Genomic DNA, 27,688 nt, shown 5'->3' on the forward strand with positions numbered 1-27,688 from the left:
GGTCTCCGTTGACGTCTCCATTTCCCTCCCCCGGGGCTTATAGAGCTTCTCTATTTTCCTGATGCCCCTCTTATTTCCCACCCCCTCTACGGTTTTCCAGCTTCCGCCCCAGCCCCCGCAGTTTCCTTGCTCCCCCAAATTGCAGTCTAGGGAAAAAGCCCTACCACAGTCTCCCGCCCCTGCTCCCCAGTCCCATTGGTTGCCTCCCCCACTGCAGCACCTGGCCCCTCCCAGCCATCCGATTGGCCAGCGGCCCCATCAGTCCTCGCCTGGCCGTGCTGACGTCATCCTGCAGTAGCCGGGATGGGGTGGGAAAGAGGGAGAGAGTGAGGACGCCCGGCTGGAGAGCGAACGGGAAGCCTCTGCAAGTCCCCCCACCTCAGCCACACAGGTTGGGGTCTGTCTAGGTCTGCTCTATGGACTAGTGTGGGCGGCAGGCTCTTTTCTGTCCCTGCCCTGCGGCCCGCTGTCTTCCCTCCTCTCCTTGGAGAGCCTCTGCATCCCTCCCCCAAGGTGGAATCAGCCGGCTGCAGGCTCCTGGGGGCGAGCGATCGCCTGGCCCTGCCCAGCCCTGCCCACACCACACCATGACCCTCTTGCTGTTGCCCCTCTTGCTGGCCTCCCTGCTCCCCTCCAGCTCCTGTAACAAAGGTGAGTGAGGTGGGGGAAGGGGGGCACTGAAAGAGGGGTATCCGGCAGAGCCATGTGGGGGTAGGGGTGAGCAGGGGCTGTTGAGCTCTCTGGCAAATGACAGGTGTGTGTTCTTCGGACCATTCCCCTTCCCATCCGTTTTCTGAGAGCTGCCCCTTCTCTCCCTCACATCCGCTTCTCCACATCGTCCTCTCTGGGCTGTTTCTACCCATGTGCTTCTCTGGCTCCCATTTGGTCCTCATTTCCATCCTGGGGTCTCCATCTCCCCCTCCAATTTCTGCCTGCGGGAGATATCTCAGGTCAGAAGGACTTGCCCCGAAGGGTGAGACACATCTCTGGATGGTTCTCCGTGTTCACTGGGGTGTGCCCGCACTCAGGGTGTGTGACAGATCCATCTGGTTCATCTCCATCCCATCCTGGAGAGAAACAGTTCCTTGCAGCTCAGCGATTCGGAGCACGTATGTTTTGGCGTGTTGCTCCGGATCCGTACCCTGCATACAGCTGGGCTGAGGGTTACCAGAGCTGCCCTCTCTGGCAGACAGCAGAGAAATTCAGCTGGGTGAGGCCATTCAGATGGACGAAGGCGGAGGAGGGCAGGGAGAGAGGGGTTGGGGGAAGAGGGCTCAGGTAGGTGGAGAAAGGCAAGTAAGGGCAGAAGTGGGTGTGTGGGGGGGACGCTTAATGAGTGGTGAGAGGGAAAGCTGAGAAGGACGAGGGAGATGGGGCGTGGGAGGTGGTGAGACAGAGGGTGAAGAGAGTAAATGTGGAGGCAAAAAAAAGAGAGAAGACTGAAAGGGGAGGCAAGAAGAACAGGTGAGGAGAGGGGGAAGGGAAAGTCAAAGAAGGAAGGGCAGGGAGCCAGGAGTGAGTGAAGGAAATGAAAACCAGGAGAGTCTGTGGCCCAGACAAGAGGAGCAGGGAGACCTGGGGGCGAGCTGTGGAGAGGGTGCCCAGTCTGGGGGCGAGCTGTGGAGAGGGTGCCCAACAAGGGCCTTGCTGCTCTGCAGGCCTTTCATCTTGAGGCTCCTCGCCTCAGTCTCCGACCTCAGCCCAGCTTCTTAGCCTCCTGCCACTTCCTGTGCTTGCTTTCTGAGCACCATCTTGTGGCTTTCTCCTCTGCCATTAGACAAGGGGGTTTTGGTGGTCATCTGTAAGAAAGGGGCAGGCATTCCGGTACCAGAAGGCTTTTCTGTGGTGTGGTTGGAGGAAAGAGTGGAAATCAGGCTTTTTTATTCACCGTCACACACTGGGCATGTTTCCTTTTCATGACTCAGTTTCCCTCTGATGATATGTCTTCCTCCACCCATGTTCCACGGATAGGCCATCATGAATGTGCTTTGGGAGCCTGGTGGTTGGCATGGTGGGATTAGATAGAGCAAGCAGTGGCAGTTGGGTTGGTGGGGATTAGAGGGGAAGGGAACACACTGTGCCTTCCCCGTAGCCCCTCACCAGGCTAGTGGGAATTGGGTCCTGGGGAGGAGACACAATTGTGCAAGCTGAGTGTGGCAGGAGATGGGGAAATCTAGAGGCTGAGTGGGTCCCGCATCCCTCCTGGTTGGCTGGTGGTTGAAGGGAAGAGGGGTGGGGTAGGCAAGAAGTAAAATGAAGTCATGAGTCTGTATAGGAAGTGGGGTTTAGGGAGTGTGGGGTTGGGGGGGACACAGAGTTGTGCTGGCTGTGAGTGTGCTCTCTCGGGTATAGGGATGAGAAGGGGGGAGGGGATCTGTCCTGTTTCTAGGCCAGCTCAATAATCCCTTAGGATGTCGGCTGTGCTGGGTCTAGTCATTTGGCATTGATTCCCCTGCTCCATCCCTGCCCCTCTCTGTCCCCCTCCTTCTGTCCTATATTTTCCCTTCTCTTAGGTTGAATGGACTTAGGTTGGGGCTTGGCTGGGAGAAGTGCAGAGTGGAGGGATCAGGACTGAAATGGGATGATGGTGGCCATGGAGACCATAAACACTCATGATCTCAGGAAACATCTAGATCTTTTTGTAATCACAACTCTGCCCTTAATCTATGCCTTCCCTTTCCCGGGGCCTTCCGATGGCTCACCACTGCTCCCTGAATCTCCAGTCTCCACTCTCTAGCACTTGAAATCCCTAAAGAAAATTCTCCACCCTCTGACCACATTTCCCAGGGGAGATAGTGGTCCCCCACCTCCCCCAGGGCAGGCCGTTGCCACGGAAACTACCTATTCTGCCACAGAAGGTGGCTGTGACCTCTCACAGACTCTGACTCCTTTAATGCTGATTTCTTGTCCTCAGCCCTTCCTTCTGCAGGTGCTTCTGCAGCGGGTAGAAAGGGTGATAATGCTGGAGTGTGTCTGAGTTGCTTGGGAGTGGAGGGTCAGCTCACAGGTGTAAGTGTGTCTGGCTTGCGTGGGAGTGGAGGGTCAGCTCACAGGTGCTTTCTGTCCTCATCCTGGGTGGGGGTCAGCCAACAAGCACAAGCCATGGATCGAGGCAGAATACCAAGGCATCGTCATGGAGAATGACAACACCGTCCTGCTGAACCCACCACTCTTTGCCTTGGACAAGGATGCCCCCTTGCGCTATGCAGGTGATTGGGGTTGGGGGATGGCAAGGCGGGTAGGGCAGAGAAAAATGGTTGGGAAGGCAGAGGGCAAAGTAGGAGAGGGGAGGAAGTCCCTGGAGGGAGAGCAGTGGAAGCGGGGAAGAGGCCTTGGCAAAGTGGTAGCAGTAGGCTTAAGGGTGGTGGCTGAGTAAAGGGAGCCAGAGAGAAGGAGGTGGGAAGGCAGGGGTTAAGCACACTAAGATTTTGTCAGATCTCAGACTGGGTAGCTCTGAGAGGTTGCAGCTCGGGGGAAGCTGGTGTTGGAGCTGTACGTCTGATGGTTAACACTTTCACATGTACAAGAGAAGGGCTGGGTTTGGAGGGAGAGGTGAAGCCGAACCCAAGGCAGGGAGGTTGAGGCTGGGAAGAAGATGCTGGAAGTGGCAAAGGAGAAAGAGCCTCATCCTCCCTCCCCACCCTGGGCCAGGTGAGATCTGTGGCTTCCGGCTCCATGGGTCCGGGGTGCCTTTTGAGGCCGTGATTCTGGACAAAGCAACTGGAGAAGGGCTGATCCGGGCCAAGGAGCCAGTGGACTGTGAGGCCCAGAAGGAGCACACCTTCACCATCCAGGCATACGACTGCGGCGAGGGCCCAGACGGGGCCAACACCAAGAAGTCCCACAAGTGAGGAAGCCCTTGTCTCCTCCTCCCTGCTGCTGGGCCCCTTCTCTTGTCCCAAGCCCCTCACTGTCCTCTGCCCATGCTCTCATTGATACCTACCCCCTCCCTTGTCTGTTCATCGGGTCAGGGACAGGGGCCATGTCCTCCAGGAGCCCTCACTCAAGGTGACAGAAACATGTAGTAGGCTCATGGGATCTAATTCTGGTTCTGCCTCTTATGACCTTGGGCGACTTACTTAGCCCTTCTGGATCTGCTTTTACTTCTCTGTAAAATGGGGAACGTGATGATCCCTATTTCCCTAGGTTGCTGTGAAGGGTAAAGGAGATGGTTTATGTAAAAAGCGTGTAACAGCACTGATACATGAGAAAGGCTCAGCACATGGGAGGTATGATGATGAGGAGGGTAAGGAGAAGGACGATAAGCACCTCGGTCCACATCCTGATTCCTTCCACCTGCCTCACCATATACTCACACGCATGGGAAACTCATGCATAGTGCTAGGCGAGGGTGGGCAGGAGAGGGCTCCGGCATGAATGAAGCCGGGGCCTGAGAATCCTATGACTGTGCCCGGCTAACTTCTCATCTGAGAATGGGAAAAAGATTGGTAGTCAGGGTTCCTGGGCTGCTAAGAGGCATTGGTGATAAAGGGCTCCTTGGGATTCAGTTTCCCATTTGGAGATAGGACCCTGCCTCTGAGACCTGAGCACCTAGATCTCGGCAAGAGGCAGGGCTCAGCATGAAGGGCAGAAGGCTGCTCGCCCCATGGGGCCCAGGTTGCGGGGAGGCACACTGGATATGCACCTTGCACACGGATACACAGAAGGCAGCACTCCTCTTGTGCTCATGTCAGATGATTTATGGCTTTTATATAAATACCACTTCCCTTTTCCTGGTTGGTCTTAAAGATTTTATTTTATTTTAATTAATTAATTTTTATAAGGATTTATTTATTTAGAGAGAGAGAGCGAGCATGGGTGCGCACAGCATGCGGCTGGGAGGGGCAGAGGGGGAGGGAGAGAGAAACTCAGGCAGACTCCGTGCTAAGTGGGGCACCCAGTGTGGGGCTCGATCTCAGGACCTGAGATCAGGACCTGAGCCAAAACCAAGAGTCAGCCACTCAACTGATGGCGCCATCCTGGTGCCGCAGAAGGATTTTTATTTTTAAGGAATTTCTACACCCAATGGGGGCTTGAACTCACAACTCTGAGACCAAGAGTGGGTACTCCCCTGACTGAGCCAGCCAGGCACCCCATACCCTGGTTGGTTTTAACTTGGCTTTTATTCTGTGTCTTCCTTGATCATCCCATTGGATTTGATTATTGTGGAGGAAAAACCAACTGGATGTAAAATTCTGTTTTACCCTGTGTCTTAGCATCCAACCTATAGCATTCTGTACAGGAGTCCTCCAAGTCAGCTGCTGGTGTTCCCTGGTGTCCCCTTCCTTACCCCTTACATCAGTCACCCCTTCCCTCGTGGGGCCTGGAGTCCTGGGGGGTGGGATGGGCACGCCCGTGGCCCTAGGCTCAGGGCACACTGGTTCCTGCCAGCTCTGACTCCAGTCTGCATTCCTACTTGTGCCTCTCTTTGCATTTCGGGGCTGGCTGACTCTTCCCTGTCCCTCCGCCGGCTCTGGTACACGCAGGGCGACGGTGCATGTGCGGGTCAACGACGTCAATGAGTTTGCCCCCGTGTTTGTGGAGAGGCTGTACCGGGCTGCCATAACTGAGGGGAAGCTGTATGACCGCATCCTGAGGGTGGAAGCCATCGATGGCGACTGCTCCCCCCAGTACAGCCAGATCTGCTACTATGAGATCCTCACCCCCAACACCCCCTTCCTCATCGACAATGATGGTGAGTCCATCCCCTGCCGCCCCAGCTGCCCTGTCCGGTACACCCCACATCCATCAGAACGCCCTGGCGCTGAGCTCTCCACTTGTGCCCCTCAGATCCTCATTCCAGAACCTCCTTCCCAGTATAGAGTCCTCTTCCCCCCAGACACCCCCTTCCCAACTTCCTGCTGCCTAATTCACCTGCTGCCCAATTGACTCGTAAACCCTCACCTTGCCTCCCTAGGCTTTCCTCTAGTGTTCCTTACCCTCTTTGTCTTCCCCCCACACCCATCCCAGGAAACATTGAGAACACGGAGAAGCTGCAGTACAGTGGCGAGAGGCTCTACAAGTTCACGGTGACGGCTTATGACTGCGGGAAGAAGCGGGCAGCGGATGACGCCGAGGTGGAGATCCAGGTGAAGCCTACCTGTAAACCAAGCTGGCAAGGTGAGGACCTCCACTCTGTGGCTCTCCTTGTGAATCCTCTTCCCCTGGGTTTCCCTTCTTGTCCCTTCTGATAGTCAGAGGGCTAGCTTAGGAGCCAGGGCAGAGGTATTTAGGGGCAGGCTTGCAGCTGTCTATCCAAGAGCGTCAGGGGACACGACAAGGGCAGAATGGATAAGAGGGGCTGCCTTCCTTGCCTCTCTCTCCACTTCCCTCTCCCTTTCCCCTATGCAGGCTGGAACAAAAGGATTGAATATGCACCAGGTGCAGGGAGCTTGGCTTTGTTCCCTGGCATCCGCCTGGAGACCTGTGATGAACCTCTCTGGAATATTCAGGCGACCATAGAGCTACAGACCAGCCACGTGGCCAAGGGCTGTGACCGTGACAACTACTCAGAGCGGGCCCTGCGGAAACTCTGTGGTGGGTGTGCCCTCCCCCTTTCCAGACCTCTCCCTGACCCTCCTCTGCCTCCTTCCTAAGACTCTTGCCTTACTCCTTCCCTTGCCCACCCGCAGGGGTAGCTATCTGCAGAGGTTATAGCATATGGTTAACTCTGTGGCCTCCAAAGCAAATCAATATGTCATTTGCAAAGACGTGTGATTCTAGCACAGGACCATCACCAGGTCCCTTGTGGAGCAATGGTAGGGAGAGAGGAAGAGGTGCAGAATGAATTGGAGAGCCATTCCTAGAAGAGGGGTCCACCCTCTGGGGTCTTTGAAAGGCCAGAAGAGGCCATGGAACTAACTGGGGGCTATCTCTCTCCTTCAGTCCCTGTTGCCCTGGCTGCTTTCTGTCTTCCCATTTGCTGCCTCTCAGCTCTGACATTTGTGCCTTCTGGGGCTTTTGCAGGTGCTGCCCCTGGGGAGGTAGATCTGTTGCCCATGCCTGGCCCCAATGCCAACTGGACGGCGGGACTCTCGGTACACTACAGCCAGGACAGCAGTCTTATCTACTGGTTCAATGGCACCCAAGCTGTGCAGGTGCCCCTGGGTGGCACGGCTGGGCTAGGCTCTGGACCCCAGGACAGCCTCAGTGACCATTTTACTCTGTCCTTTTGGATGAAACATGGTGTCACTCCCAACAAGGGCAAGAAGGAAGAGGAAACCATCGTGTGTAACACCGTCCAGAATGGTGAGCCTTCCCCAGGGCACTGGTCTGAGAGTGAGGAAACTGGCTTCTTATCCTGCCTCTGTCACTGCCCAGTTTGTGACTGTGGACAGGTCACTTCCTCTCTCTTCCTCTGCAACTTGGCAGTGCTAGGTTTGACGATCCCTAATATTGGGTGGCTTACTGCCTGCGTAACTGGTTGAGACCCTACTGCTCTCCAAGTACAATGGAACTACTCGCTGACCTTCTCACCTGCAATCACTGAGTCTCCCTGCATCCCACCATGTGGTAGGCTGTCCCCTAGTCTACTCTCATTAAGCCTGTCCACTGCAATGGAAAAGCTTGGATAGTGGTGTACCCCATTCTTTCGCTCCCACCACCATCCCGTCCTCCTCTTAGAGGGGCTAGTTGGCTCCATCTCAAAGTTCCCCTCTTCCCTCAACTGCAGTGGCACAGTCAGTCCCTCTCGGCTCCATCTTGTCCTGACCTTTTATTTCTGCTACTTCTCTAAGCTTACTTCTCTTGACCTGAAAAGGGTTGTCACACATGGAGTTTGCATCAACCAAAGGACCTATAGACATCTGGGTGGGAGCAGGCTGGCCAGTGTTCCACCTTGGCCAATAAGAATGCTTGAGAAGCCCTAGTGATCCATTGGATTGGACTCTGTATGTGTGTGTCAGAGGGGGAGAAAGAGAGAAGACTTCAGGGAATACAGGAGGGAGAGCACCTGAGAGAGTGATGAGAATCCTGGGTCCTCTCCCTCTGGGGCTTGGAACCTGTTCTTGCCTCAGGCCCTGTTTTTGACCCCGTCTCCATCCTCTCCCCTCAGAGGATGGCTTCTCTCACTACTCACTGACCGTCCATGGCTGTAGAATTGCCTTCCTCTATTGGCCTCTGCTTGAGAGTGCCCGCCCAGTCAAGTTCCTCTGGAAGCTGGAGCAGGTGAGGCCAGTGCCAGGTTCCTGGGAGAGCTGGGTAGGTGTATCTTACTTCCAGGGAAGGAGGGTCATGGGGCAGGGGTTGACATTTTCTGGGTTGCCCTGTGCCCCCTTCATGCTGCATTTTCAGTTCCTGACCATTCTACCCCCAGGTTCTCTTGTTCTCCTTTTCCAAGGCTTGTCTCCTGCAGAAAGCACTCCGGGTTAAAAGGAAATTGGGAACACATTACTACTAACATCATACCCAACCAAACATCTTTTCTCCCTTGTTTTGTTTCATCCCTTTCTTACCTAGAAACTTCACAATACATATCCCTGACTCTCAAGCAGTTAGCATGTTGTAAACCAGAAAGTAAGTAATTCTGGCGTATGCAGATTGGGTTTGAGTCTGGCCAGGGCAACTAACTAGCCACGAAATCTTCCTTGGTATGTCTACATCTCAGTTTCTTGGCCTATGAAATGGGAATAATAGGAATTGTTGTTGCAGGATTGTTGTAGGATTAAAGGATGTGATAGGCCTTATAAGTCAGAAGGGATGTTAATCTTCATTACTATTCTCTGCGATTATGAAGGATAAATAAAAACAGGCAAAAAATATGTAAAATCCTCTCTTCAGCTGACAGTTGCCGTCTGTGCTTTATTCATTCTCTAAGCTGACCACGAGAAACAGTGGAACTAATTTGAGTTCCCATCTCCTTTTTTTCTTGTAAGCCCCAGTGGAGCACCAAGTAAGCAAATAGCTGAGAGAAGGCAGGAAGTGGGAGAAAGAGAAGAGGAAAGGAAGGGTCTAGAAAATCCACAAATTGGATAATTGAGGGCTGTCTACAAAGGCTTTCGCTTTCTGTGGCACTCTTTGAAAGAGAGTCCGCCATTTGCTGCTCCTTGATCTTTCCCCCTTGTTGCTAATATTAGTAACATGACTCTGCTTTTCTTTTCTCTTCCCTTATTTATTCAACAAATATTTGTTAAATATCGATTAAGGCTCTATCATTCTGCTTCATTCTGGGGATACAATGGAGTATAAGATAGAACAAAATCTTTGCCTTCTTTGAGCTTACATTTTAGCTGGAGAGGTAGATTTTTGAAAAGTAAGAAGTCATATACAAATGGTAAATTGTAATACATTTTCTGAAAGAAAGGGACTTTCTGAAAGCAGGGGACTGAAGTAGAGAATGAGGGAAAGGCAAAGAGAGGGGAATTCACCTTAGATCAGATGTTCAGGGAAGACCTGATAGAGATGAAATTTAAGTTTTGCTCTAAAGGATGAGAAATGGGTGAGAAGAAAGTGCTTTAGGCAGGGAGAAGAACTGATGCAAAGGTCCTGAGGCAGGAAAGCACTCAGCATGTTCCAAGCATGGCAAGAAGGCCACTGGGGTTAGAATACAGTGAACAAGGGGGAAAGACTGGATATGAGGTTGGAGAGATAAGCAGTGATCAGGTTGTACAGTGGACTTTGACAGCTGGAGTTTGTTTAGATATTGCCCTATGAGAGGCAGGAAGCCTTTTGAAGGATCTGAAGCAGGGAGGTGATCTGATCAGATTTACATTTTAAGATGGTACCCTTGACAACTATGGGAGGAATATATTGAAGAGACAAAAGTGGAAGGACCCAGATAAGGCTGTGGCCACAGTAAAGGTTGAGGACTTGACTGATGCGTGGCAGTGTAGAGAACTGCACAGAAACCTAGAGCTTTTAGCTCTGTTTGCACCTAGGATCAACAGCGCCACTGATGGATTGGGTGTGGGAGGCAAGGGAAAGAGAAGGATCAAAGCTATCCTGCAGGTCATCCATTTGAGAAACTAGATGGACTATGGAGCGTTTATGCTGCCTCAGGGAGAAGTGAGGGGACTGGGAAGGGGTGTGGACTTCCATCTTGCATGTGTTAAATCTGAGAGACCTGTGAGACATCAAGTGGAAAGCCCGGCATTCATAGGAGAGCTCTGGGCTCGGGATGTAGATTCTGGAGTGATTGGCATAACTATGGTATCTGAGCCCATGGGAAACAGTTACTTCCTAGTAACTCCTAGGAAGAGCATGTAGAAAGAAAAGGGAGAAGAGTCTAGGTTGAATCATAAGACATTCCAGCACTTAGAGGCTGATAAGGCAGAGAACTCTCTACGCCTGATTCCTCTATCCCCCACCTTCATCTTGACTGACCTTAGGAGAAACTTCCAAGGGGAGCCTCTTTGTTTTACTGTTGGGTTACAAGCTTCTCTAGACCTTCCAGTGCATGCATACATACATACATACATTTTTGGGGAAAAATTTATTCACAAAATAGTGTGGTCCTCCTCTTAGGAATGTTTATAGCATTAGAGATTTGCCTGAAGAATGGAATTTTAGATACTTACTTGGTTGGTGCTGATAGATTTTGGGTAGGGATGTTATTTCTGGAACTGGGTAGGCAGCAATTCACTAGTAAGCCTTGCTGATAGAGCGGGGAATGTGAGGGACTGTACCTTGTCTCCCAGGAGAAGGGGCAATACCTTGTATTGGCTCCCTGAAGATAAAGTAACTGAGGGTTCTTGCCCTTATGCTGCCCTTCCCCCAGGTCTGTGATGATGAGTGGCACCACTATGCTTTGAACCTGGAGTTCCCCACAGTCACACTTTATGCCGATGGCATCTCATTTGACCCTGCCCTCATCCATGACAATGGTCTCATCCACCCACCCCGAAGAGAACCTGCTCTCATGATTGGGGCCTGCTGGACTGGTAAGTCCCCTCGAGCTTCTCAGTGAAGACACTGAAGGTTGGAGCCTCTAATGGCTTAGAATTATCGGTGAAGGAGCAAGGGCAGCTTGACTTGCAGTTGGTCAGGATGATTCAGAGAGATCTCCAGGGGAGGAGACCACAGACTCCCCTGAACCCCCTCTCCCCAATCTGTAACCTATTCAACTAGTCATCACCTCAGGCAGCACTGGAATCTCTCTTTGTGTAACTTTGGGCAGTGCCCATGTTGTTTCATCAAAGGGATGACTTCCGCAGTACATTCCCTTGCTGGAGGTCAGTAATAATTAAGAGAGTCACCAGTTTTCCTTAAATTATTTCTTTCATTCTTTTTTTCCTTATGGGAGCATGTGTGCATATATGTGTGTGTGTGTGTGTGTGTGTATGTGTGTGTGTCTTACCAGAGACCTCGTGTTTTCTCAGCAACATACTTGGGGGTTGGTCTCTAGCGGAGGTGGGAGAGATTAGATGTAACATCAGTGGACAGGTTGCCAGTCCTATGCAGACGGGGACAGAGCAGGGAAGACCTCTTCTTCCTCACTGCCAATCTGTCCCCGCAACCCTAAACTCATTGCCACTTTGTTTTTCCTCCAGAGGAAAAGAACAAAGAGAAGGAAAAGGGAGGAGACAACAGTACAGACACCACACAAGGTACTTTGTGATTAAGAACTGGAGACCAGAGAGTTCTCACCTTAACTTTCTGTGCTGTGCTTCTAATTCCATCCCAACCCTAAATCCCAGTCAGTCTCATAGTTATTACTGCCCAGGCCTCCAGGGGGCAGAGCCTGCACGAACTACTGCAAGGCAGGGCTCCCTTGGCGAGGTAAGGCCAGATGGAGCTTGGTGGCATCCTGGGTGTCCGTTCCTGCCCACAGAAGGAAGTGGAGGAGTTCTCTTGCTGGCTTTCCACATAGTGTATCAGACTGTGGGAGGCAGGAGGAGGTCCCAGGCAGGGAGATCTGGGCAACTGTGAAGCTCCACACGTCCCCCTGGGTCCCCTTGCATGCCCTATGACCACGCCCTCTCACCTTCTCTGCCTTTTCCTCCACTGGCTCCTCTTTCCTCCTTTTGGTTCCACTCCTGTCCTTCCCTTTCTGCCTCTTCTGGGAGATTTTCTCATTTCTGTGGCTTCTTGTTTTTCACCCTTCTCCTCTCCTCTCGGTCTTCCTTTCTCCTTTCTCCGGTTTCCCAGCCTCACTTCCTGGTCACTTCTTTTCATTTCCATATTTCTTCTTCTCATGCTCTTCCTCCAGCCTTCTGCCCTTTCTCTCTGTCCCCTTTCCTGCTCCAGCCACCTCTCCCCTCACCCACTCTCACCTCCCGTCCGCCCCTGTGTTCCTGCCCTAGGAGACCCCTTGCCGATCCACCACTACTTCCACGGCTACCTGGCTGGTTTCAGCGTGCGCTCAGGCCGCCTGGAGAGCCGCGAGGTCATCGAGTGCCTCTATGCATGCCGGGAGGGGCTGGACTATAGGGATTTCGAGAGCCTGGGCAAAGGCATGAAGGTATAGCCCCTTCCTCTAGCCCTGCCCTTCCAGGCATGCCCCCAGCCCCCGAGCCCTGCCCACCTCTCCTCCTCTGCACCCTTCCTCTCCCACGGCCCGCCGGGTCCTGCTCTCAGCTGTCTGTGTCTGGGGCCCAGGTCCACGTGAACCCCTCGCAGTCCCTGCTCACCCTGGAGGGGGATGATGTGGAGACCTTCAACCATGCCCTGCAGCACGTGGCTTACATGAACACTCTGCGCTTTGCCACGCCCGGCGTCAGGCCCCTGCGCCTCACCACTGCCGTCAAGTGAGTGTTGGGTGGGGAGGGTAAATCTCAGAGCAGAGTCAGATAGTGTCCGAACTCCTTGGCCTTCGAGGTCCCCCAGGGCTAGACACCCCTCCCTCACTGTATGGATGGGGAGAAATTGGGGCCCCCAGGTTCAACGGACCTACCTGCTCAGTTGACATAGCAATATTTGTGGAAGAGCCTGGACTACACTCAGAGTTAAACAACGGATTCATTACTCCTTCTGCCAACCACCCTTCCGGGACTTTGGGGTTTTAATTTTCCCTATGCCTCTGTGCTGATATATAAAGTGGGACAGACAGGGTTCTGGATTGGGAGCTGGGAGATCTGACATTAATTCTGACTCAATACTAATTGCCTGGATGAACTTGATCAAATAGCTAGGGCTGTTTCACCTAGTTTAGTCTTGATTCATCGAGTTTTTGCAAGGTCAAATAAGATGATCTAAATCTGGGTGTTGGCAACCTATGGCCCTGGGGCCAAATCTGGCCTATGGCCTGATTTTGTAAATAAAGTTTTATTAGAATACAGCCATCTTCATTCATTTGCATATTATTTCACACCAACATGGCCAAGCTGAGTAATTGGGACAAAGTCTGTACAGGCCCAAATGCCAAAAATATTTACTGTCTGGCCCTTCACAGAAAGTTTGCCGACCTTTGAAATCTAAGTAAATAATTTTAATTCTTTAAAATAAAAATTGTACATTATTTCCAGTTTAAGTATAGTAGGTGTTTAAAATACAGATTGAGAGATAATGAAGGCATAATAGTTATGGACATAGAGTCTATTCACATTGAGCAAATGCTGTAAAGCAGCGATGACAATAGAATCTAAGTCACAAAATTGTTACCAGAGCTAAATGATATAATCCAGATCCAGCGCCTGGCAGAGCGTCTATTCCACCAATGGGGGTGATTATATGCAAGCATTCTCACCCCCCCACAACACCGAATGTTTGTGGGGCAGTTTTTTTTTTTTTTTTAAGATATTATTTATTTATTCGACAGAGATCACAAGTAGGCAAAGAGGCAGGCGGGGCGGGGGGCGGAGGGGGGGCGAACAGGCTCCCCGCTGAGCAGAGAGCCCTGATGGTGGGTTGATCCCAGGAGGCTGGGATCATGACCTGAGCCCAAGGCAGAGGCTTTAACCCGCTGAGCCACCCACGCGCCCCTGTGGGGCAGTTTTTAGGACATACTGCCATCTAGTGGGTGGATTACACAGTGCAGGAGTCAGGATTCCTGAACAAGCAGTCCCTTCTCCCCAGCTCTGCCTCAGTTTCTCCATAAGCGATACAAAGATAAACATCTCTGACTTGTCCCTGTGCTGGGAAGGGTGGGTTGAGAGAGGAGAGAGGAGAGAACTCTGAGCCCTGCAGAGTGACTGGGCATGCTTATCAGGTCTCACAATTAGAGCTCTTGGAAGGCAGGGGCAGCAGCTTTTGGGAATTGTGCTGTGGGCCTGTGGTGTGGTCACGGTGTGAAGTTGAAGGCAGCAGGTAGTTGGAGTCACGAGGGCATAGGCCAGAGCTGAGTGTTCTCTCCCCACCGCTCCCCCTCCCCATGTTCTAGCTGGAACTCTAGCTGTTCAAGGGCAGTCACGTGGTTATATAAGGTTTAACGCACCAGAGATCAAGCAATTCGCTCATGCTCTTTGCTAGACTCAGGAACCCTGTCGGAAGGGAGGGCACTGTCCTCTGGCTCAGGGTGGGGCTCTGCAAGGGGAGGGTCCCATCGCGGGAGGGGTTGACATCCTCCTGTGTTCACGGACTCATCTGAATTCCTCCTACCTCTTTCGTTCGTGCCTTAGGGAGAGGCTTATCCAAGGGCTGGGAACCTGACTTTGGTCTTTTAGTAGAGGGAAGAGGCCTTGTTTTCTGTAGGAGGTTGAGAAAGAGAGCTCACATTTTTGCATTTATGAGGCTACCATGGGGTTAGTGCTAGCCTAATACTTCTTTGAGGTCAATGGAGAAAATAGAGGGATGTGTGTGTGTGTGTCTGTGTGTCTCTGTGTGTGTGTGTTCATGCTCCTGTGAAAGAGGGAGAGGCAGGGGCCTAACACTACCTCCCTTTCTCTGATACATCACCTCGCCCTAGTCTGTGTGGCTTCCCTGGGTTCTAGAGTTCAGTTCTTGGATCTCTGTCCATTTAGAGCTGGATATTTGCAACTGTTTGGTCAATGCAGATTTTCCCTAAGGTTTTTTAACCTCTTTTTCTTGGAAAACCCATCTAGTTTGTGACATTAACCACTGAATAAATGGTTATCACATTTTTTGGTCTAACTTTGTCCTTTTCTCTTAGCCCTTGACTCTGCCTATATCTTGCTATAACCTCTATCTAGAAGTTCTGCCAGCCCCTCCAACAGATGGAAGGTGGAATAATGACCTCTGATACCCAAACTAGGCCCTCTCCCTGAATTCTCTATTTCTGTGATGGTGTCTCCGCCTTTGCAATCACTCAGGCTGGAGACCTCTGAGTCATCTTGGACTTCTCCCTGTCTGTCCTCCACGCCCCATCAGTTGGCCAGGTCACCCTGATCCTGCCTGTGCTGGGTGTCAGGGAATCTTTCTCCTTTTTTCCCCATTCCTGCTGTTAAGACTCCAGCCCCGACTCTGATTGTCTCTCACCTGCCCTATTGCCATAACCTCCTCACAAGTTGACCCATCTCTAGTATTCTAACTTCAGGTCACCCTCCCCTGGAGGCTGGGTTAGTAGTGGTCACGCATGAGAATTTTCATCCTTCTATTTCCCTGACATAGAAGATATCTATGGCCTCTTGTCGGCCAGTGCTCAGAAACTGCACTCAAAGCCCTCAACCATCTGACCCCAGCTTTCCTGCCACATGTTCCTCTATTCCCCTTGGTACACTCCTCACCATCCACTCGAGGGTCTACCTTCTTTCTGGTGAAGTCCTACCCTCCCTCCAAGGCAGCTCAGCCGCTACTTCTTTTGACTCTTCACCGCTCCCTTGCCAAATGCCCCAGTGCCGTCCTAGCCAGAAATCACGTCTGCTTCTCTAAACTCTCAGGGGTTTTTGTTTGTTCCACTTCCCTGATGATGACGATATTTGCCATTGCTTTGAGGTTGTGTGCCATAGCTGAGCTCTTGACCAGATCATTAGTGCCTTCGGGTCAGGGCCGGCCCCCTGTTGCCCTTTGGGTCTCCTTTGGATTGCTCATTACGAGGTGGACATGTCTGTTGGAGTCCGAGCTTTCAGGGTCAGCTGATGTTTTCCAAGAGGCTCTGATCTGGGCCCCTTGGGATGACCATGTAGATTCTTAGGCCCCACTCCTTGTGGCGCAGGAACTCAGCAGGCTGTGGACACTGGTGACATCATGGGCTCTGAGTTCATCTATCTGCTGGGGTTGCCCTTTTCCCTTCCCCTTTTGGCTCCCGCCGTTGAGCCAGGCACGCTCAGTAGCACTCCCTCAGTTCGCACAAGCATACGGACCATTGGTCCTACTTCGAATTACCAGCTCCCTTGTGAAGGCTGCTTGTTCAAGGGGTGCTTCTTTATAAACAAATTTGGTGCAAACGCAGACCCCAAATAGTGGGCTGTGGTTCAGTGAAAGGAGTGTGACCTTGGAATAAGAAGAGTAGGTTTAAGCCTTGGCTCTGACACGTATTTCTCGTGTGGCCAAGATGCTCAATCTTCTCTGGTTTCTTACCCTGAGTCCACCATGTTGCAATAAGGTGAATGAAATAATGTGTAAAAATGCTTCAGAAACCAGTGAGTGTGATGAGAATGTGTGGTGTCATTCTTACTGATTGGCAAAGCATGGGGCTAGAGGTGACCCTGGGAACACCTTCCCGAGGAGCTGTCCTGTGGGTTGGTTGTCCTGGCCGAGTGCTTTAGGAAGTCTCTCCTGACACCAAGGTCAGTGAGGCTTCATGGGACCATGGACGCTGGTCCAAGATAGTCACATTAGCTCACCTACCAGAGTAGGTTTCTCTGATATTGAAGGGAATGGATGGAAGGCGCACCAAGGGAGGAGGACATCCTTGGAGATGCTCCCCCACCATATCCCTGCCCTCCACTTTTGTTATTGAGTATTTCTTTAAAAAATTTTATTTATTTTATTTGAGAGAGAGAGCGAGAGCACGCATGATCACGAGCGGGGTGAGGGGCAGAGGGAGAAGCAGACTCCCCGCCAAGCAGGGAGCCCAACGTGGGGCTCGATCCCAGGACTCTGGGACCATGACTTGAGCTGAAAGCAAATGCTTAAACAACTGAGCCACCAAGGTGCCCCTGTTGAATATTTTTGGACATGTATCTGCCACATATTTTACTGAACACAGGTTTTAATTTAAATCTCCTGAGTAAAGCACTGTGTATGTGTAAACATTTTTGTAGGTTCAGCTTGTAGAATGAAGTTTGATAGATGTTCCATAATCTTGGGTGAGGGCATTGACGATGGGCTCATCCTTGCAGGTCGGGGTTGCCTGATCTGTCCCTGACCCTTTCCCGCAGTGGCATCCTCCCAGGAAGGCTGTCCTCCCTCCAGCTCTGCTATGGAGGGCTAGTGATGCTGCTGCATAGACATTGTCTCTCTCTCTTCCCTCGCTCTCCCTGACGTGGGGGACTCTGTTGTAGGATGGAGGCCCAGAAGGATGAAACAGAATCTGGATCATAGGGGATGAGATATTGGGGTCACAAGCTGCCTCTCTTCCCTCTTGTCATACAGGTGCTTCAGTGAGGAATCCTGTGTCTCCATCCCCGAAGTGGAGGGCTATGTGGTGGTTCTTCAGCCTGATGCCCCCCAGATCTTGCTAAGTGGCACTACTCATTTTGCCCACCCAGCTGTGGACTTTGAGGGACCTGAGGGGATCCCTCTGTTCCCCGATCTTCAAATCACTTGCTCCATTTCTCACCAGGTGGAGGCCAAAAAGGATGAGAGTTGGCAGGGCACAGGTAAGGATGACTCAAGGGAATGATGTCATCCCGAGAAGTGGCCCATGTCTGGAACCAGAGGGAGGGAGAAAATCTGGGGCTAGAAAATGTGAATGACTTCATCCTGCATTTTGCTTGCCGAGAACCATTTACACGAGGACAGAGAGCCAGGAAGAGACCTGTGGGTGTGAGGAAGAGGGGGTAATGGCATTTTTGAACATGATGCTGACTGCTCTCGGGGCTGAGCCTGGAAGGGGAGGAAGAATGGCCACGAGGTGGGCCCTTTGGCTGTGACTTATATGCTGACTCTCTCCCATCCAGTGACAGACACACGCATGTCAGATGAGATCGTGCACAACCTGGATGGCTGTGAGATTTCCCTGGTGGGGGATGACCTAGACCCCGAGCGGGAAAGCCTGCTCCTGGACATGGCATCCTTGCAGCAGCGAGGGCTGGAGCTCACCAACACGTCCGCCTACCTCACCATTGCTGGTCAGTGGGGACTGAGAGTTTGTCTTCTTTTTCTGTGGGTGCCCCTCCCCATGATCAAGTCCAGGGGGTCCTCCTTCCAGGCCTAGGGACATGGCCAAGTGCTATCTTGCACCTTTCCAGCTTGGAAGCTCCTCTGGCTTCCAGACTGCCTCTGGAGGTACCCTGGAACCACCCTGGAGGTGGTTCTCTCTCCCTGCTTCTCCCCACACCTTGGCTCCCCTCTCTTCCTGGTTTCCCTCTCCTGTGGCTCAGTCTTCCCTGATGAGCTTCCAATCCTCCAGCTGTTCAGTCCTAGCTACTTTCTCTATGTCTTCCACCTCTCTATCTCTTGCGCACACCAGAGCTTTAACTTACGTGCTCACATCTTTGTGAATAGTAGCAATGACTTGGTAGCTTTGAAAGGAAGCCTGTTCCTCTCTGCAGGACTTCCCCTAAGAGGGAGGATGCGAGAAGATTGTCATAACTGGTTCCCTCCCATTTCCATCCCCTTCCAGAGCCTTGCGGAGGACTTCTGTATTTTCTACTCTCTCCATTTCCCTCCTGCTTGCCTCCTCCCTCTGTCTTGCAGGGTGTCCTTATTGCCGTCTCTTCTGCCCTACCCAGAAGCCTCAGAGCTTTTGGAGAAGAGCAGGGCAGGAAATGGACCCCAGTCACTCTATCCTAGTCAGGCAGAGCCGGGGTGGGGGCAGAGGGGGACATCTCTTGGGAGAACTCAAGTCATACCGTTGTGGAGGAGATGGGACAGACCCATGCTGTGGCTGTGTGTGCTGTCAGCTGGTCTGAGGGAATGGGTCCTGCCCTGAGCTGCTTCCTCCTCCCTCAGGGGTGGAGAGCATCACTGTGTACGAAGAGATCCTGAGGCAGGCTCATTACCGGCTAAGACACGGAGCTGCCCTCTACGCCAGGAAATTCCGGCTGTCTTGCTCAGAAATGAACGGTCGTTACTCCAGCAACGAATTCATCGTGGAGGTATTGAGAGAGTCTCCTTCCCTCCACAGCTCCCTGCCCTGCTGTTGAGGAGCAGCCTGGGTGTAGTGGACCGAGACCCAGAGGTGGTGGGATGGGAGTGGGCTTCGAAGCATGGAGGAGCCCCCCGGCAGTGGCGGAGAAGAAGATGCTGTGGGGCAGGCTTAGCGATGGGCTCTAGAAAGTGGAGTGGGGTGAGCAGAGAAGCAGGTGCCCACTGAGCTCTCCCTCCCCAGGTCAACGTCCTGCACAGCATGAACCGAGTGGCACACCCCAGCCACATGCTCAGCTCCCAGCAGTTACTGCACCGTGGTCACCAGCCTCCCCCTGAGATGGCCGGACATAGCTTGGCCAGCTCCCATCGAAACTCCAGTACGTAAGCCCGAGCCTGGCCAGGCAGGGTGGGGTGGTGGTGGGGAATGGGCTGGGCTCGGGCATCTTCACCACTGGGAGGGGAGGAGGCTAGCGGAGCTATGGTTCTGTTCCCTGTGCTGCCTGACTTTACTGACCACTCTGTGGTCCGCTAACTTTCCACCAGGGAGACTATGAGCCTGCGTCATTCATGGCAGGGTTCGGAAGGGGGCCTCTCATGCCCAGAATCATAAAGTTGGTGTGAGGTTTAGGTGCCTTTGTTGTTCCTGCTGCCTCCCCCCAGCAATGTCAAAGTAGCCTTGCACCTAGGGACCTTCTGCAGTGAAGCTATCAAGTATTTATGAAGCACCTACCGTGTACTAGCATGGTCTTAAAGTGCTATTAGGAACATAAAAGAATTATATGCTGGATACAGTTTCTATCCTCAAGGAGAAGGTTGGTGCTATTACATGTATTATTATGTGCTATCTGGAAAGTCACAAGTCTTTCTAAACCAAAGTGCGGCTCAGCAAAGTACTAAATCTAGATGGACAACTGCCCTTCCAAACAATCTTGTTTCCTGGCTCTCGTCCTTTACCAGTGAGGCAAAGTTTAATTACAAATTTAAGAGTTGCTTAATTGTAGATAAACTGGAAACTACAAGTATAAAGATGAAAAATCAGCCATAATTCCATCGCAGAGAAGAAGTCATTGTTAATGTTCCAGTTTTTTTCCATGCCTATTTTTTTTTTTTTCTGTTTACAAAGGTGAGATCAAACTATTTTATAACCTGGTACTTACACCTAATATAAAATGATTTTCTTCCACATTATTAAAAGCTGCAAAATGATTCTGACGATGCTGAAAATGATTTTTGGAATCCCTTTTAGAATTGCTTTCAAAGCCAATTTATGTGATGCATTTATTTTATTTGTTTATTTTTTAAAGATTTTATTTATTTATTTGACACAGAGAGAGAGATCACAAGTAGGCAGAGAGGTAGATGGAGAGAGAGGAGGAAGCAGGCTCCCCACTGAGCAGAGAGCCCGATGCAGGGCTCGATCCCAGGACCCTGAGATCATGACCTGAGCTGAAGGCAGAGGCTTAACCCACTGAGCCACCCAGTGCCGCTGCATTTATTTTTATTCCCTCTTAGATACACTTTGCTTTTGACCCATTTCCGTTTTGCCCAGTTTCATCAAACACTTTTGTCAGAGTTGCTCTGGATGTCATTTGAAGTTTTTAAGCATACAACCTACTCTCAGAGGGCCCAGATTTGTCACTTCTGAAGAAAGTCAAAAGGTGTATCATGGACTCTGAAGGCAATTCCCTAAGGAATTCTGAAAATATTTCCTTGGAAGAAGTCCATGGTCACCAAACATGACTTTGAAAGTTACAGAGCTCCTAGCAATACGTTTTTTTTTTTTTTTTTAAAGATTTTTTTTTTTTTCTTTTTTTGACAGAGAGAGATCACAAGTAGACGGAGAGGAAGGCAGAGAGAGAGAGAGAGAGAGAGGGAAGCAGGCTTCCTGCTGAGCAGAGAGCCCGATGTGGGACTCGATCCCAGGACCCTGAGATCATGACCTGAGCCGAAGGCAGCGGCTTAACCCACTGAGCCACCCAGGCGCCCCTAGCAATACGTTTAATAAGAATAGTGAACACATCGATGTGTACCAGGTACCATGATCACGGACTTTTACACACATTAACTTTATCCTCACAAACAACAAATGAAATAAGTACTAGAGATATCCCTTTTAAAAAAGGCAAGGGAGGGGCACCTGGATGGCTCAATGGGTTAAGTCCTCTGCTTTTGGCTCAGGTCATGATCTCTGGGTCCTGGGATCAAGCCCTGCATCTGGCTCTCTGAGCAGCAGGGAGCCTGCTTCCCCCTCTTCCTCTCTTGTGTTTCTGCTTATTTGTGATCTCCCTCTCTATCAAATAAATAAATAATAATAATAAAAAGGCAAGGAAATGGAAGCCCAGAGAGATTAAGCACTTTATCCAAGATCACACAGCTAGAGAGTAGTAAGAGCCAGGATTCAGATCCAGGTAGGAGGAATCCTGAGCCTGTGTACCAACCATTGACTTCCATATTTTTTCCAGTTATGTTTGATGCTTACTTGCTTTTCCTTTTCCTTTTTTCTTTTTTTCTCTTCTCTTCTCTTTTCTTTTTCCTTGCCTTCTCCTTTCCCCTCCCTCTCTCCCTCCCTTCCTCTTTCTTCCTTCTTTCCCTTCCCTTTCCTTCCCTTCCCTCCTTCCTCCTTTTTTCCTTCCTTCCTTCCTTTCTTCCCTTCTTTTCTCATTACTTTATAGTTTAATCTAATTTGGAGGAGCTCCAAGGGCTTCCTAGGGCTTTTTTGACTAACTCCCTCGTACCCCCAGGGATTCTGTCTTGTTTCTCCCTTAAGTGGTGGCCACCACTAGAGTCTCTTGTGTTCCCTTCCCTGGGACTGGCTCCCTTCTTCCTTGCTCTTTCTGAAAACAACTGCAGGGGCCTCTCTAAGTGTTCTTAATCACTATAACAAAACAATTGGAGGTAGGGGTGGAGGGAGAAGGGAAGCAGGGGTGAAGAGGGAGCTTGATGCATAACCAAGTTGCAAAGGTTCCTAGAAACTTCACAAAATCTTTAGAGACCTGTGAGCAAGTTAAACCCATTTTTGTTAAAAAGACACTTGGTGGGGGCACCTGGGTGGCTCAGTGGGTTAAGGCCTCTGCTTTCGGCTCAGGTCATGATCCCAGGGTCCTGGGATCGAGCCCCGTATTGGGCTCTCTGCTCAGCAGGGAGCCTGCTTCCTCCTCTCTCTCTGCCTGCCTCTCTGCCTACTTGTGATCTCTGTCTGTCAAATAAATAAATACAATCTTTAAAAAAAAAAAAAAAAAGACCCTTGGGGTCAGCTTCTCCACTCCTCTCCCCCATTATGATCCCCTAGCTCTTTCTCCAGTTCTTTCCTTGGGAATTGTCCCACTCAACCTCATCTGGGTTGGATACTGGGTCCTGCTACTCAGTTTAGGCTCAGAGTAGATAAGGATTGGCATGGCTGCTGGCTGGCTGAGATTCTCAATCCTCATTTTCTTCGAGGAGGGAATCCTTTCGTAACCACCACAGAACTTTGTGCCCTGAGCAGCCAGCTGCCCCACACTGGCTGGCCTGGCAGGCCGTGTTTCTTACCCCTTATCCCCTGAAGCTGCCTGGGGGTGCTCCAGGGTGTGAGTGAAATCCAGCTTCCCTCTCCGCTCTTCTGAGCTGATGTCTAGGCCAACCACACTTCCTTATGAGATTTCAATTGAGAGAGGCAGCTTGCTTTTGCTTTTCCCTTTATTTTGGTCTGAGTAGGATGCCGAGTTCATAGCTCACCTAAAGCCACTGGTGACAGACATCTCCTGAGTGTACCCGTTCCACACGCCTTCTCTGACTCTTCACGGTGTTCCTTCCCCTCACCTCCTGACTGTCCCCGAACCCTCCCAGCTGCAAGTGTGGGGTTACGGAGTCGTAGCTTTGCCATTTCCAGTTGCACTAGCCAGGGGGAAAGTGAAGGAGACATAGTAGTGCCTTCCCATGGGATGGGGGTTCATTTCTCTGAAGCTCCTAAGATCGGCGTGAATTGGGCCAGTCTGGGAAGGTTTTGGGGCACAGGTAGAGTTTAAGCTTGGACCCTGAAGTGTAGAAGGGATTTTGGCTGGGCAGGAGAGAGAATGAGAATTTGAGAACTGGGGGCGGGCAGCTGGTTTGGGGTGTTCATGGTTAGGGAGAATAAGGTTGTCTCTGAAGGGTGAGGCAAGATGATGAAGACAGTATTTATCTAGTTATCCTGGATTTGATACACATCAGATTGGCTGGGGAGCTGTAAAAGTGCTTGGTGCCTAGGTTACTTTACGCCCCATACTATTTAAATCAGAATGGAGGTGGGAGCCAGGCATCAGTGGGTTTTAAAAATCCCCAGGGGATTCCAATGTGCAGCAAGTTTGGGAACTGTTTCCCTGCTTTGTTTCCTACAAGTATCTGAAGCTTTGCAGGAAGACACGCAATGAAGTAGGGTAAGTGTAGGGACACCTGGGTGGCTCAGTCAGTTAAGTGCCCGACTCTTGATCTCAGTTCAGGTCTTGATCTCAGGGTTGTGAGTTCAAACCCCATGTCGGGCTCTGTGCTGGACATGGGGCCTACATTAAAAAAAAAGGAAATAAGGGAAGCATAGAAAATGAACTAGGGAGTGAACTAAGGACAGTTCTGAAAGAAGAATAAGGTGCCGGGGGGAGTGCAGTCCGTTCACAAAAATACATACCCTGAGATGTATGTGGTTGCTAGAGTGGGCTAGAATTTGGTCTCTGAGCTTAAGCAAAAGGAAGCCTGAGCAGTTATGAAAGTCATATGATATAAGCCGACCAGTATCTCAAGGGAAGTTCTGGGACTGAGAGCAGAGAGAAGTTTCTACCAAGGATCTTCAGAAAGAGGGCACCAAGCGGGGCTGTGGACAGGGCTTTCAACAGTGTCCTCACAACCAACTGAAACCAGAAATTTCACAAGGGCTGTTTGATAAAACAGCTCTTCCTGCTGGCTGTGCGGGTCATTCAAGGCCAGAATTAACTGCTTGGATCTAAGGCAGCAAGGAAGGTTGATTGCACTTTTTATAAACTCTTGATTTTTGTCTGTTGCTAATTTAAAAATCCTGCCATCCCGCTGGCTTCCAGGCTCATTTTAAATTAATTAACTCTACTTGTTTGCCCGCAGACACAGGGTCTGCGTTTTGTCTTTCATGGGGCCATTTTTTATTCCTGGCAATCAACTTGTCGTTTTCTTAACCGGGCTTTGGGCTCAGAAGAACAAATGCATTTGATTAAGGCACAAACCAGAATCTTTGGCTTGTCATCATTGGGCGCCTAGAGCAACTTTGCCTGCGATGGCCTCCTCTCTGAGTCAGGGGAGCATTCTCTGCTTCTTCTGGAGCCTGGGCTTAGCCACAGGGGCCATCTCTTGGCAGGATTACTGCTCCTGGGTCTTGCCCACTGATGTGGAGACCTGGCCTCCCAGGTCTCCCATTTCCTGCAGATGGCCAGAAAAAGCACCTCTGTCCCCTTCTTCCCTCCTACCCCACCCCTAGGCAGTTGAGAAATGCTGAGCTGGCCATCTCTGCCCTAGAGCCAGTACCCAGGGAGCCTGCCTGCCCTGTTTAGCAGGATCGGCTCTCATTGGCAAGTGGCCCCAAGTGAGTTATGGGTCGGGTCAGAATGGGGACCAGCTTGGCAGAGGGCCATCAGGGTGGCCTCCCGGAGGTGTGAGGCTGGCGTGTCTGCTCAGGCGGGACATTCTCCACACTCCTGGCTGGCCCTGGAGCTCGTGGCAGTCTGCAGGTGCTGGTGGCTGGGAAGGAGGGGTTTTGCAACAGTCGGTGTGCGCGGCCCCTCTGCCCTGTGCTTTGTGTTCTGCTTTGTCTCTCAACATGTGAGTCTTAAAGGCTGTGGGTAAATTTGGGACTGGGAGATCTACCTGCTGGCTGTATGTGTGTATGGGACGCTTACATGTAATCATCCCTGTAGCCACGGGACAGTCCAGATTCTGGGCCTCACGGAGCCCTCTGCGGTGGGCTGGGCTTCTGGGCGCATGAACCGTGAGCAGGGGGTGTGTGCCATGTGGGGTGCAGTGACTCAGCAGCCCATGCGGGCCCTCCGCCTGGGGACACGTGTGGGGGCTCGCCACCTTCACGTGCTGTCTGAGGGGCTGTGGGCTCTCCTGCCGCTCCGGGTGTGTGTGTGGGAGGGGGCTAGGGCTGTGCTCTCGGCTGCTAGCACTGTGGCGGTCACAGCCCGTGTCTGTGCTGTTTACACCTGCCTTCAGGGGGTGGCGTGGATTGCCCAGCTGGTGGGGGGCTGGGTGGCGCTGCACCTATGGCTCTGCTCTGCCCTGCTGGAGACCCTCAGATGCATCCCTTTGCTCCCACTGTGCGCGCAGGCTGCCAGGTGGCTGGTGCACATGGGGGTATGGGCCGGCGGAGTCCTGGCTCAGGTGCAGGGTGTGGCGGCTCTGGTCCAGCTGTGTGCCCACACGCTCTTCCTGGGTGTGTGCTTGTGCCTCCACATCTGCTTTGCCGCCATCAGCTCTAAGGTCCGCGTGTGGGTGCACGCGCCTCTCCCCATCTCACTGCCTTTCAGGGTTCATGCTCCCCTGAGCCTAGGCGTCAAAGTGAGGCTGCCTGGCCAGAGGCGTGACAGGGCCCAGGGGGAGGTGGGTATCCCTCGGGGGGAGATTTGGGAAGAGCAGGAGCCCCAGATGCCCAGGAGCCCTGAGCCCACAAGAAGAAGAGAGGTGTCACAGAGCAGGAATGAGCTCAGTCCAGGTGGGTAAGTGAAGGGTCTGCTCTTTGCCCCTGGGACCTGTCCCCCAGCCTAGGGTTCTGCTTCTCCTCTTATGATGCAGGAGGACTTTCGCTCCTCTTGCACCACTGGGCGTGTGTGGCTGCCTCTCTCCTTTCCCCACTGGGCACCAGGTACCTCTTCTCTAAGCTGAGTGTCTGTGTGACCCCTGGGGAAGGCAGAGGCAGAATGACCTGGGTAGGTGCCAATCCTTGCTCCCTGTCTGTGGAGAATAGGGCTGCTCATGAGAGCATTGGGCCTGGAGCTCTCCTCCCTTGGCCTGTGTCCCGCTTTAGACACCTCCCTCCCTCTGTCTCTGTCCCTCTGGCCTCAGCAGCTCTTCGACCCCCTCTCCTCCCTATCTCCTGCTCTTCTCAGTAGGGCTCTATTTCTCCTCCAGCTTGCACAGGGGATTCCCCCCTTCTGGGCCATCAGGTTTCCTGTCTTCTCTTACTCTAGGACTCCCTCTTCCCCCGGGTGCCCCCCCCCACCATCGCCCACTCCCTGCTGTGCCAAGTTCCTGCAGGTGTGCCTGGCCTGTGCCCTCACCGAATGTTTTCCCTGCAGTGGTCCCTAGTGCGGCGACTCTCATCATCGTGGTATGTGTGGGCTTCCTGGTGCTCATGGTCATCTTGGGCCTCGTGCGCATCCACTCCCTCCACCGCCGTGTCTCCGGGGCTGGCGGGCCTCCAGAGGCCTCCAGCGACCCCAAGGACCCTGACCTCTTCTGGGATGACTCAGCGCTCACCATTATTGTGAACCCCATGGAGGTGAGTGGCACTGGGAAGTGGGCAAGTCCACAGTCAGGACGTGGCTAGAGCATCTGCATGGCCAGGCCCTGGGCAGAAAGCTCTAGGCTGAGCTGCCCTGGGTGAGAAGGAGGAAGGTGTAGAGGGGGCGGAGTAGAGGGCCCGAGGGAGTGCGATCCTCGCAGGAGAGGCTCTGGGCTATGTGCAGATCCCCGAGCTCCGTGCTCTCTGCTCCCACCTTGTCCAGTCCTACCAGAATCGGCAGGCCTGTGTGGCGGGGGCTGCCGGTGGCCAGCAGGAAGATGAGGACAGCAGTGACTCAGAGGTGGCGGACACCCCCAGCAGCAACGAGAGACGCATCATTGAGACCCCTCCACACCGCTACTAAGGCTGCACCTATCCCAGAATAGAGAATTCTGCCCCGGTGAGACAGAGACACCCCCAGAAAAGAAACAAGGACATTCTGAGAGAAGAGACCAAGAGGGAGAGAGCTCTTCAGAATGAGTCGTCCTTTAATCCCCAAATCCCAGTGGCCCCGCTGGGATCTGCCTCCCCTTGTGCCCCCAGTCCACCTCCCTCCTGCACCTCTGGGCTCCTGTTCCCCGGAAGACTCTGGGTGCCTTCTCTGCCCCCAAGACAGTGACGCCCTAGCTTGCCCAGGTCTCTGTCTCTCCCCTACCAACCATGCTCTGTATGGGGGCTGGGGACGTCACTAGTGGCCAGGGGTGGGATCGAAGGGAACCCTTCCCTACTCTCCTGTCCATGGAGGCCTTCCTTCCCTGGGGCTCCCTCAGTGGGGCCTTTATGGCTTCTCTTCTGTTCCCTCCTCTCTCTGTCTTTCCACGTCACTCTGGGGACCCCTTCTTCTTCATCTCGCCCACTCTCCTCCCTTCTCTGTCCTCTTTCCTCTATTCCCCTTGCCTGAGGTCCTATAGCCCCTGCCCCTTCCTGAGTGACCCGGCCATGGCCAGGTTGTGGGGATGGCAGAGGGAGAGTGGTGGGGGGGCCCAGGTATTATATATAATGTATATTTTTTCATGTTGCTGTGAGCGCAGCCCCTGTGTTCCGTGTGCAGCTCACAGCCTTGTGTGTGTGTGCGTGGCATCGTCATGTCCTGGGGTGGGGGTAGGGAGATGGGTGTGGTGAGGGAGGGGATACACCCTAGGGTTTTCAAATAAAACAACCAGAAAAAACTCTTCGAGCTGCCTC

The 27,688-nt window shown here is 52.2% G+C and overlaps 1 protein-coding gene across 1 annotated transcript; it reads left to right on the top strand.

The window, feature by feature from the left end:
• Positions 1–282: 282 nt before the first annotated feature.
• Positions 283–27,688, top strand: CLSTN3 (calsyntenin 3). Its single transcript, XM_047739950.1, has 18 exons — positions 283–651; positions 3,087–3,209; positions 3,652–3,847; positions 5,487–5,695; positions 5,971–6,120; positions 6,352–6,537; positions 6,967–7,248; positions 8,054–8,166; positions 10,715–10,877; positions 11,487–11,543; positions 12,240–12,397; positions 12,535–12,683; positions 17,368–17,594; positions 17,895–18,065; positions 18,889–19,034; positions 19,268–19,403; positions 26,298–26,500; positions 26,727–27,688. The coding sequence occupies exons 1-18, from the start codon at positions 588–590 to the stop codon at positions 26,865–26,867; spliced, it is 2,874 nt and encodes a 957-aa protein (XP_047595906.1). The 5' UTR covers positions 283–587; the 3' UTR covers positions 26,868–27,688.

This window comes from Lutra lutra, chromosome 8 (genome assembly GCF_902655055.1).
Source record: "Lutra lutra chromosome 8, mLutLut1.2, whole genome shotgun sequence".
Lineage (NCBI taxonomy): Eukaryota > Metazoa > Chordata > Mammalia > Carnivora > Mustelidae > Lutra > Lutra lutra.

Coding starts and splice junctions, on each gene's coding strand:
- CLSTN3 (XM_047739950.1), top strand. CDS start 588: ATGACCCTCTTGCTGTTGCCCCTCTTGCTGGCCTCCCTGCTCCCCTCC. Junction 3,210..3,651: donor TGCCCCCTTGCGCTATGCAG/GTGATTGGGGTT, acceptor ACCCTGGGCCAG/GTGAGATCTGTGGCTTCCGG. Junction 6,121..6,351: donor CTGTAAACCAAGCTGGCAAG/GTGAGGACCTCC, acceptor TCCCCTATGCAG/GCTGGAACAAAAGGATTGAA.